At 30.2% G+C, this 12,329-nt stretch overlaps 2 protein-coding genes across 2 annotated transcripts; both read right to left on the bottom strand.

Annotated features, from left to right (window-relative positions):
- Positions 1–2,117: 2,117 nt before the first annotated feature.
- LY79DRAFT_684048 (uncharacterized protein) lies at positions 2,118–2,662 on the bottom strand (the record flags this gene model as incomplete). Its single annotated transcript, XM_060564620.1, has 1 exon — positions 2,118–2,662. A coding segment is annotated over one exon (309 nt), but the record flags the coding sequence as incomplete, so codon positions are not given.
- Positions 2,663–2,797: 135 nt separating this feature from the next.
- Positions 2,798–3,437, bottom strand: LY79DRAFT_158321 (uncharacterized protein). The gene is made up of 2 exons (XM_060551120.1): positions 3,290–3,437; positions 2,798–3,155 (listed from the first exon to the last, which is right to left on the bottom strand). Exons 1-2 carry the CDS (start codon positions 3,348–3,350, stop codon positions 2,875–2,877), a joined length of 342 nt encoding a protein of 113 aa, XP_060407026.1. The 5' UTR covers positions 3,351–3,437; the 3' UTR covers positions 2,798–2,874.
- Between the last annotated feature and the right edge of the window lie 8,892 nt (positions 3,438–12,329).

Raw genomic sequence — 12,329 nt, 5'->3', positions numbered from 1 at the left:
TGCTGGTGGAAAAGGACAAACAGTTCTCATAGGACAAGGTCAAGCGGAGGTTTTCCGTGCTCATTATCTCTTTAAGGAACTCGAGATCTCCAGGTCCATCTTTAAGATCACTGTGGAACTGCGCATACGAGTCTTTCAGACTCCGATGGCGCAGCATTCAGGAAATGGTCGGAGTCGAGCTCGGCCAAGTCACGCAAATTCCATTCCGGGATAAGCCTGTACACGTTTCCTAGTGCGCGATCCGTGGGATCTTTCAGCACATCGGTATTCATAGCACCGGCCTCAACGCATGTTGTCTGCTGTTCCTGGCCGAAGGATCGCCAGTTTTCCTCCACAGAAGGTCAATAAATCATGTACCTTTGAGCTAGAATATTGTAAAGGTCCTTAGTAACGTCTGTACTCGGAGGCTGCTGTATCTTAAAGGTTTGTCACGAAATAATCAGGCTCCCATGCACAGTATGAGCTATCAGCCTAATAACTGACCGCCATATACACTTGGCTCTTTGTAGTCCCGTAAGCGGGCTTCTGCAGTTTTCTGTTAACGACTGGCTAATAAAACTAAATCAATAAGAGGTGTGAACTCCCCCTTTAGTGGTCGTCTTTCTTCTACTAGTAGAAGTCGCGGCGCCAAGGAAAGAAGCTGGTTCTCTAGTCTGTCCTACGAAAACCGCTGCCCTATATCCTCAATTACATATTTTCTTTCTACTGATGGTAGAATAACACAAAGCTACTAACGTACTGTTAGCAGCTGAAACAATCCTCTTATCCACCATCTGCAAGATGCGTTTCCTTCCAGGAGCAAACATTCTCCTGACTTTCGACCTTCTTTGCTTTCTAGGCCTTCTTCTTAGCCTTCTTAGACATTTTATACTACTAATCTTCTTCTATCTTCGTCGCTGGTTAAGGCTCAGGCTTAAGCCCTGTTATGGATTCCACAATATGCGTTCTCGCACAAGGCTGTTCTCATGGCCGGCACCCAGAACACAGAGCAGTCTGGGCGTGCATCACCAACACGGTAGGCGGCTTGGATAGCAACCTGTCACTATCCGCTCACTAATATAGTCTACAAAGTGCTTAATTGCCTCCGATTTTGCTCAATGTACTAGCCAGACGAAGCTATTCCTAGCTTTCTGACAGTGACTCTATACAGTATAGTGTTTACGCTAAGTAATATATAGTATCAGGCAGATAACTTATTATTAGAGCAAAACTCATAAAGGTTATATAATAACAAGAAGAACCAGTATCTTTCAAGTTGTTATACACTATAGACTAATATACAGTGATATGTAAGAAGTCTAGGCGCACCGCACAGTGTACTACTTAAACCTAGTGAGCCTAAACTTTTTACACGTGACTATACTACGAATTAGCCCTTGAGGAAAGGAGCAGTAAGAAGGGAGTAGTCTAGCTCCTAAAACCATTTGATTCCACATTCCAAGAGAACCTATACATTAATCTAAACACTTGATATTCTAAACCACATAGAAGTCGTATACTAATTCAATAAGTGTCAATCCCTTAACTGCTGTCTCTCGCCAAGTCCTTACTTAATGATTAACAAAGATGAATAATTGTGTTCAATTGCCTAAGAACACTACTAAGCCTAGCGTTGACTAAGGTTAAGTCTTGATTTGAAGGCGCTAGATCTTGTGCTTCTAAATGTTCCTTCATTCTAAAGACAACAGCACTGCGAAGTGAGTTCTCAGCATTCGCAGTATGGCCTACGGAGTTCACTATTAGCAGGTTGCCGTCTTCATCAACAAAAAGAAAAGTAAAGAATATAAACTTTCCTCTAAGAATCCGTATAAAGTAGTCCTTATACACACTTCGCATTATAGTACGGCATTCTTGTACCTCTAGCAATAATTCGCATGGCCCAAATTTCGTCCTTTGTAGTAAACAGTTCTTTCTCTTAGCATCTTCATATGTCAGCTTTAGATGTTTCTCAGGTGTCAAAAGCATACCAGTAAAGGAATTAGACTTAAAAAATTGAAACAATATTAGTAACATCACTTCTATGTGGCATAAGCGTAATAAAGCTAATTGCTATAGGTATTCTCTAGTGATGCCTAAAGAGCTCTCTAACACTAATTACCGCTTTTAGTCAATCATTTCTGGCCTCTTGTTGATCCACAACCTGTGCATTAAACTTCTCACAAAGTTCAACAACTAGATTTGCCCATTGTAGTGTTCGTTGTGGTTTCCAGTGCGCAAAAATCTCAAGCTTAGGAAGCAGATCATAAAGGCCCTGGTCGATGAGTGCCTAAGCTAAGACTACTTCGCAGTTGTCCTTAATCTTTAGAGCACGTTGTGACAAATACTCTCTAAAGTAAAAATGTCTGGACAAAGATCAATGTTTCTTCAATCGCAGAGTCTCAAATAACGCTAACTCTGAGTTGCTTGATTTATATGCCCAGATGAGGTCTAGATCTTGGAGAAAACCCCCAGGAGGAAAGCAGGTAGTGTCCACAATGCACACAGAAATGTTTTCAAAAGCCAATCTGTCTCTTGCGCTGGCGCGCAGATAGAAGATGTACACAAGTGCAAACAGCAACGAGCTCATCCAGGACACCAGGTTGTCACTAGAACTCGTGTACCAACGTAGATGCGCATTGACTATAGCTACCACTGGCGATTTCTTGGCCCTAGCGAAGATGTCGGTTAATGTTGAGTGGGCTCAGTGGAGGCCTCGTGCGAGGGGGGTACGTCGATGTTGAGCGGTGATCTCTTGCGAGGGGGGTTGCCGACGCCGACCTCGCCGCCATCGCCTAAGGGGTCATCTGACCTGTTAGGAGGGGCTGGAGATCTCCTGTGAGAGGTGACGGAGGGATCAAAGGGGGGTAGATCAATGTTAAGAGGAGATCTCTTATGTTAAGTGGACTCAGTAGAGACCTTGTGCAAGGGGGGCAGGTCGATGTTGAGCGGTGATCTCCTGTGAGAGGGGACGTCAGGAACAAAGGGGGGTAGCTCAATGTTGAGAGGAGATCTCTTATGTTGAGTGGACTCAGTAGAGGCCTCGTGCGAGGGGGGCAGGTCGATGTTGAGCGGTGATCTCTTGCGATGAGGGATCTGGCTGCCGGAGGTGACGATAGGGCCGCCACTTGGAATGTTGCCAAGGTTTGAGGGGTCAATCTCGTCCTGAGGGAGTGGCGCTAGAAGGGAAGGCAAAGGTTAGCCTTAGAAACTACTTGACTTCTAGCAGGTTAAGCTGGTGACAACGTTTTATGTTCATGAAAACATAAACATGAAAACGACTTAAAATAGAAACAACATAAAGTAAACGAACCTGTTGAAGCACTGCCTGTAAGAAGGCTAACAGCAAGGAGTGTAGTGGCTATGTAGCGCATTTTCGTGTATGGATGGTGTTGCCCTGCTGCTTAGGAAATCGGAATATCACAAAGGTCGAATGAAAGGTAAGAAAGCAGAGAGAAAGTTAGGATGGAGAAGTAATCAGGAATAGCCTAGGGTGAACTCTGGTATATTTATGGCCGTAAGTGAACTTAAGGGACTGTAGCGAATATTGTATAACGATCTGTGATTCGTTAAGTATCCGTATTAGGCTGTGAAATGTAACAGAATGCCCCAGCCAAGTCACAGAAAGTAGTTAGTAAAACATCTCTCCACTTAATACACTTTATAGATAAATTAGACCTATAAGAGGACAGATATTTACCTGGGGTCCCCTGTAAGAGATACTAGTAGTTATAGGATTAATATAAGTTTTAACGACAGATAACAGATAACTATTTATACGTATAAGACAGGATTACCCTAACTATTACATAAGTGCCACCTAAACTAACTTTACGGTTATTAATCCCTTAACCCGCCACTACAGTGACCACTAAAAAGTCTAGAACCCTATATATGCCCTGCGGCCTACTGCCACCCTTAGTAACCTATTCTTCCCCCTCACATCTGCTACAACTTTAGGAAATAGACGATAAATTACAGCGATTTTGCTCTATAGTACCCTTGCCCTGCACCTTAATGACTTTTCTCGTCTGTTAAATTACCTGCGTCTGCTGCAGTTCCGGCGTGGCTTGGAGTCTTGTTGTGGTGTGTGATTTCGATGGTGGACTAACCTGGTGGCGAGGTTTTTTTTCCTGGCCGTTGTGAGGCAGCCTAGGCAAAGTGAACAAAACCACCTAGTTTGTATTCATTGACTGGATCAATTCTCCGACGGGATTTAGTCTACCTACCTGTTATAGGCAGTGTCCAGGTGTTGTATCTATATGTCTAGATGATTGCCAAGCGACACACACACACTCTCTCTCCCCCTCACTACGTCTAACAAGACGTAAGTCAACCTACCCACTTTTTGGCACCCCCTGCATTTTGGCAACCCCTACTTACACCAAAATCAGAGAGTTGAAAAAAAATACAAAATACAATACAATACAAAAATACAATACAAATACAATACATATATTTATATTATATTGTATAGGAAAGACTATACATGTATTTGTTTCTATATTATATTATATCTATATTGCATTTTATATATAATATAACTATATAAAATAAAAAATAAAAATAATTAAAAAATTAGTAAATTAATTATATATAATATTACTTAATATTTACTTATAGTATAGTATAATTTATATGTTTTACTTAAAATTTTATATACTTAAAAACTAAGATTTAGCTAAAACTATTAAGTACTATATAAATAATAATAATAAATTAACTATATATTATTTGAAATATAGTATATTAAGTACTTCTAAGTATATTATAATAGCTAACTATAAAATAACTAACTATATAATAACTAACTATATAATAGCTAACTATATAATAACTAACTATCTAATAACTAACTATCTAATAACTAACTATCTAATCTTATTATTAATATCCTTAATAGGGGTATTTAGCCTAAGAGCATAAGCTTCTTTAATAAAGGGTTACTGCCTATTTTAGCTTACTAAAAGGGTGTATATAAACTAGGCTAAAACTTTATAGTAAGTAACTATAATAAAAAGATTATTAGTATAAGGATCTTCTATAAGGGCTTTATAGCTAAGGCTACTAAAGAGAATAAAAGTAACTTTAGCTAGGCTAACGTTATATAGTTACTAAGAGATAATAATAAGTATAGTAGTATATATTATACCTCTATAGCTACTAGTGCTATTATACTAAATATTAGCCTTTTAAATAAGTAGCTAAGACTATATATAGTATAGCCTTAGGTATATATATTATTATATATAAGGTTTATTAAGGTAATACTAGGTGCTAGGACTTAGATATACTAGTAGCTATAGACTAGGCTATTAAAGACAGTGTTAACGTTATATTTTTCTCTTTTAGTACTCCTTAGCCTTAGTTTACTTTAAATAAAGGTCTAGTTATTAGCTCTTATATTACTATATACAAGGGTATCTTTATTATTATTACTACTAGTAATATATAAGTATAGTCTTTCTTGTTATTATCTATTATAGGCTAGAGCTATAGTAAGTATAGTAAGGCTTTACTTACTATAATACATAAGGCTAGTAAAGTAAGTGTATTTAGTTAACACTTGCTTAGTGCCCCTATTTAACCTTATATATATAAGATATATACTACTATAAATAGCCTTTTTTCCTTAGTCTAGATTAATTATATTAAGTTACTATATACCTATTAAAAGGTAGTACTAACTTTTTATATATCTAGACTCTTTAACTAACTAATAAGTAAGCTTAGTAATATATCTACTTTAGTGTAAAAGAAAGTAGCTTTTATATATAAGGCTTTACTTAAAATATATAATACTATCCTAAGCCTCTAAGCTAATATAATAGCTATTAAATAAAGTACTATAACACTAGTAAAAAAAAGTATAGTAACTACATAAGAGAGCACTAAACCTATATCTATAGGCACTAGGCCTATATAAACACCTATTAAATTTATATAGGCACCTACTATACTTATATAAGAAGCTAGCTCTTAATTATAGGCCTAGAAGCTACTACTTTTACCTAAGAAGTTCTTAGGCCTATACTATAATTTTCCTCTATAGTTATACTAAATATATAATAAAATAAAGCTTAATTATACCTTTTTTATAAATAATTATAAAGTATAGTACTTTATTAATATATACCTAGAGATTAGACTATAATATATTATCTTTATATTCTACTAGTAAGTAATATAGTTAAATAGGTAATAGATTTAATAACTAACTAAGAGCTAGAGTTATAGCTAGTAATAGCTAGTCTTATAGACTAGTAACAGGTAGGGCCTAGTAGGGCACTAGCTATTAGCAAGATATTAGCCTAACTAATAGATCTACTAGTAAGGCTAAGAAAGTAGATCTAAAGGTTAGCTATATTGTCCTATAACAAGTGCCCCCCTAATAATAGAAATAATTATTATATAGTAATTATTTAATATTACTAGCTAATAGGGCAGTTAACTATATACCTTAGGCTTCTATAAGGCTATTATAGCTATTATAAAAAGGGTATACCTAAGGGTTAATAGTTAAAGGTTAATAGTCTTTATTATAATTATTATTATTACTATAATTATTACTATATCTATTATTACTATATCTATTATTACTATATCTATCTTTATAGTTATTAAAGTCCTTATATCTATAAGTATTATCTTTAATAGTGTTACTATTATTATTATTACTACTATAATCCTAGTTATTATTACTAGCTACGTAGTTAGGTTAGTACACTAGTTAGTTAAGTATATATATAGGCTAACTATAGGTTAACTAACTATAAGTTAGCTAGGTAAGCATATATAAGTATAAATATAGACTTTAGGCTAGTTAACTATAAGCTAGCTAGCTAGGCGTATATATAGGTTATTAATATATAGGTTAGTTAGCGTTATATATAGGCTAGTAGTATTAATAGTTATATACTAGCTAGCTATAGGATACTAGCTAACTATAAGCTAGCTAGCTATAGGCAAGTTAGCTAGATGCTAGTTAACTATAAGTAAGTTAGCTAGATACTAGCTAGCTATTAGCTACTAGCTAGCTATTAGATTTATTAAAGTTATAGTAATAATCTCTTATATAAATAGATCTATTATTATTATCCTAGAGACCTATTTCTATAGTATAACTAGTAGTATTATTATCTTTATTATCTTTATCTAGGGTATCTTAACCTTAGTACTATATAGCTTTATAAGGTAGTAGTAGCAGTAGGCTATTTTAAAGCTAGTAGACTTGTTACTAAAGGGACTAGATTTCCTCCTCTTGTTCTTAAAGGCGCTAATAGATAGGTTTACCTCTAGGTAGGTAACCTCTTCTAAATCTAGGGTGTAGTTAACGTAGCTTTTAAAGGTATAGTTAGGCGTATAACTTATAAGGTTATTAGGCCTACTAGGTGTACACTAGTTAGGTGTACATTAGTAATAGTGTTAGCAGCAGTAGCTTAGAGTATCTTACTACTAGCTAAGGGTTTTATATATCTATTGCCTATTTATATTAGTAGTAAAGTATATCCTTATAGTTTTATATTAGTATTATCCTTTAGTAAAGGGTATTAATAGTAGTGTTAAATCTTATAGTAGTAAAGAGGGTTAGTACTACTAGTAATATAGACTATTTACTTATAAGTATAAATAGTAATAATAAGATAGTTATTATTAATAGTAGTAATAGTAAAGTTAATAAAGTTAATAAAGGTAATAAGGTCTTTAAAGGTAAAAGTAATAAGGGCTAGTAGTCTAGTAAATAGTAGAAAAAGGTATTCTAAGATATAAAGTCTTAATAGTAAAGTTAGTAGTAATATTATTAGCTATAGTTATTAGCATATATATAGTAAAAAAGCATAGATCTTAAAGGGAATCTAGTACTATACTTATAGTAAGGCTCTAGCTAGTAACTTTATTATTATTATTATTTAAGAGCTTTAATTAATAATAGCTCTAGTAGTAGTAACCTTAATAAGAAAATAAATAAAGTAATAGAGGTAAATAAGTATAAAGAAGAATAAAAAAAGTAAGGTTATTAATAGTAGTAGCTAAAGGTGTAGTAGATCTAGCTAAATAGGTTAGTCTAGCGTAGGCTAGTAGTAGTAAAAAAATCTACTAGTAGGTAGATATTAGTAGCTAGGCTAGTAAAGTAAATACCTTTATTTAGTTACCTTTAAGATAACTAATTAAATAGCTCTTAATAGTAATTTAGTATATTTACCTTTTATTATAAATTTAATAGTAGTAAAAGGTTAATTACCTATAGTATTATAACTAGTAGTTATACTACTACTTAACATAGTTAAATAGGTAATAGATTTAATAACTAACTAAGAGCTAAAGCTATAGCTAGTAATAGCTAGTCTTATAGACTAGCGACAGGTAGGGCCTAGTGGGGCACCAGCTATCAGCAGGATATTAGCCTAACTAATAGATCTACTAGCAAGGCTAAGAAAGTAGATCTAAAGGTTAGCTATATTATCCTATAACAGTAAGGTAGTAAATAATATAACTATAACCCTAAATAATTCCTATAGTACCTAGAGTATACCTATAGTAACCTTAATATAAAGTAGTATATAGCTAGTGCACTAGTCTTTATCTATATAAGAGATAATAAAACCTTTTTATTCTTTTACCCTAAGTTTAAAAGGATATTAGTAAAGGCTAGTAAGTAGTCCTAGGACTATAATATATATATTATACTTTTTATAAATATACTCTTACTATATATTTATACTATATTAGTAAATATTTCTTTTTTAGATAACTATAATAAGTAAGTTAAGTAAATTACTAAAGTATTCTAGAAAGTTAAGGACCTTTTATACCCCCTTTAAAAGTAGTGCCTTTTCTTATATAAGGACACTAATAGTAATACTATAATAGTAAGGTCTATTTAAAAACTAAGTAATAAAAACTATCTTTATAAGAATAATAGTAAGATATTAATAAGGTGTAGTAGTATATATAAAGATACTTAAGTATACTTTTACTACTAAAAAAAAGGATATATTACTAAATAATATACTACTATATAACTAGTAGTATATATAGCTAAAATAGTAGCCTTTATATATATTAAAGAGCTTTTATTAGATAATAATAATAAAAAAGATATTAATAGTAAAGACTTAAAAAAAAAGTAACTCTAAGGTAAAATTAGGCCCTAGAGCTAATAAGTAAAGAATATAAAGGTTAAAAGAAGTTTTTATATAATAAAAAAATAATTAGACTATTAGTACTACTAGATATCTATATTAATAAAAGTTCCTATATTTAAGCCTTTACTAATACTAGCTATAATACTTATATAATAGTAAGTAGCTACTTTATATACTAAAAGCACTTTCTATATATCTTATAGTATAAGACCTCCTTAAGAGAATTTATAAATAATACTTAGCCTATAATAACTAAAGGTATAATAGTATTTAAGTTAAAGTTAAGTAGTTATTACTAGTATATCTATATATATATTATACTTAACCTAGGCTAAAATATCTTCTTAAGAAAGCCTTAGATAAAGGATAATAAAGTTATATTTAATATAACTAAATATACTATTTACTATAGCTATATTAACCTTATATTATAACTAGTAGACTAAAAAAAGTTAGCTAAGGTTTAAGAAATCTAAGTAGTATATATAGTAAGTATACTTTTTTTTACTATACTTTATTAATAAGCTACTTATAAAGAGTATATATAATAAAAGTACTACTTTCCTCTTAATAAGAATAACTAGGTCTTTTTATAAGTAATAGCTATTAGTCTAGCTAATATATAAAAGGTACTAATACTAAAAGTAAATAAGGTAGTCTAATAAGCTATAGTAATTATAGCTTTACTATAATAAGTTTATAATAAATATAGTAACCTATTTAACTTAAGTACCTTAATAATAGTTCTTTAGTACTAACTAGGCTAAGACTATTATATTAACCTTACACCTAATACTATATTACTTTAAAGACTACTTTATAGTATATTATATAAAAAGCTACTTATACTTAAGAGAATACTAAAAAACCTTCTTAATAAAGGATTTATATATACTAGTAGCTTAGCTATAGGTATACTAGTACTATTTATATATAAACTTAGTAGTAGCCTATGCTTTTACTATAACTACTATATACTAAATACTATTATAAAGAAAGACTACTACTTACTTTTTTAATTACTAAGACCTTTTAATAAGTAAAAGTAGTAAAGTAGTATACTAAAGTAAATATTATAGTAGTATTTTATAAGATTAAAGTAATAAAAAGAAATAAATATAAGACTATATTTTATATATATTATAGGCTTTTTAAATAGCTTATTTACTTCTTTAAGTTAACTAATATACTTATAAGCTAGTAGTGTTTTATTAATAATACTTTATATAAATTCCTTAATAACTATATTATTATATACCTTAATAATATCTTTATTTACTTAATTAGCACTAAGAAAGACTATAAAAAGAAAATATATAATATTTTTACTAAGTTATATATATAAAGGCTTAGCCTAGATATAGCTAAGAGTAAATTTAGTATTAAGAAGATTAAGTATATTAGGTTTATACTTAAAGTAGGCTAAGGTATATTTATAAATAAAAATAAAGTATATACTATAAGTAAATAGTTAGTACCTAAATTAGTTAAAGAAGTCTAAAGTTTCCTAGGGTTTATTAACTATTACTAGATATTTATTAATAATTACTTTATAATAGTAGCCCTCTTTATAAAGCTAACTAAGAAGAATATAATCTTTTACTAGAATAAGGATTATAAGAAAGTGTTCTATAATATTAAGGAGTACTTCTAATATACTTTACTACTATATAACTTTAATTTATAAGTACTAATATTTATAAAGACTAACTACTTTAGTTATACTACTAGTAGTATACTAATATAAAAAAATAACACTAGTTAGTATTAACTTATTACCTTTTACTTATATAAGCTTACTTTTACTAAATATAACTACTTAATTTATAATAAAGAAATACTAGCTATTATTAACTATCTATATATATAGAAAGTCAAGCTTAAGAGTACTAAAAGTATATTTATAGTAGTTATAAACTATAAGTCCTTAGAATACTTTATAAAGAAGTAAAAACTAATAGAATATTAAAGCTAGTAAGTAGAAGTCCTCTTAGAGTATAACTTTAAAATAATATATTAACTAAAGAAGAAGGTAATAGTCTTAGATATACTTTTATAGTATAAATAAAATACCTTAAAAGGTTAAGATAATAAGTAAAAGTAAAAGTAAATTATCTAAATAATCTTTAATACTATAATACTTATAGTATATAGTATAAGTATACTACTTATACTATATATAACTATCTTTAATAATATTAACCTATAGTAACTATAGGACTTAATATAAGATAATAATACTTTATTTTAAAGAGTTTACTAAGCTATCTTTAGTAGTACCTATAAACTACCTTTTACCTTATAGCTATATATTTAAGTTATAAACTATATACTTAATAATAAGTCTTAACTTACCTAGAGGAGAAGGCTATAAGTACTAGGTAGCTAAGACCCTAAATCCTTTAATAATAGCTTATATACCTAGTTAATCTAATAAAGCTATAACTTAACTATAACTAGCTACCTAAGGTATAATAGTATACTAGAGATATTATTATATTAGTTCTATTAGCTAAGGTGTATATAAGTAGTATACTACTTTATTTATAACTATAATATATATAGTAGTAGTAAGGTATAGTAAGAAGTAAAAAAGGGCCTTTTATAACTACTTAGTATACTAAAGTACCTCTAAAGTAACTTATTAATAGACTTTATTATTAACCTTTTTATATTAAAACTAGACTAAGCTAAATATATATAGGTTATTATTAACTAACTAGGTAAATTAGTAACCCTTAAAGCTATAGTAACTATAAAAGTAAAAAGCTATATAAAGTGCTTTTTAAATTACTATTTTTACTTTTATAGTATACCTAAGAGTATAGTAAGTAACTAAAGAAGTAACTAAATAAGCTACTTTTAGTACTATTTTTATATATTTACTAGGATAATATAATAACTTAGTACCTTTTACTACTTATAAAGTAATAGTACTACTAAGAGGTTTAATTAAGAAGTCTAAGTAATACTATATACTTATATAAGTTATCTCTAAAGAGACTAGGTATAGTATTTACTAGTAATATAACTATTAATTAATAATTATATTATTATAGCTACTAGTATAAGCCTTTTTTTTTTAAAGTATAAGTACTATATTAATCTTATTATAATTAAAGAAGATAAACCTAAGGTAATAGATTTATATAAAGAAGCTATATAATAATTAGTATAGTAAATAGTTAATATAACTACTATAGCCTA

This window comes from Colletotrichum navitas, assembly GCF_030913465.1.
Source record: "Colletotrichum navitas strain CBS 125086 chromosome Unknown LY79scaffold_200, whole genome shotgun sequence".
NCBI classification, from domain to species: Eukaryota; Fungi; Ascomycota; class Sordariomycetes; order Glomerellales; family Glomerellaceae; genus Colletotrichum; species Colletotrichum navitas.
The sequence above is the reverse complement of the archived record's forward strand: the minus strand, read 5'-3'. Positions and strand labels throughout refer to the sequence as shown.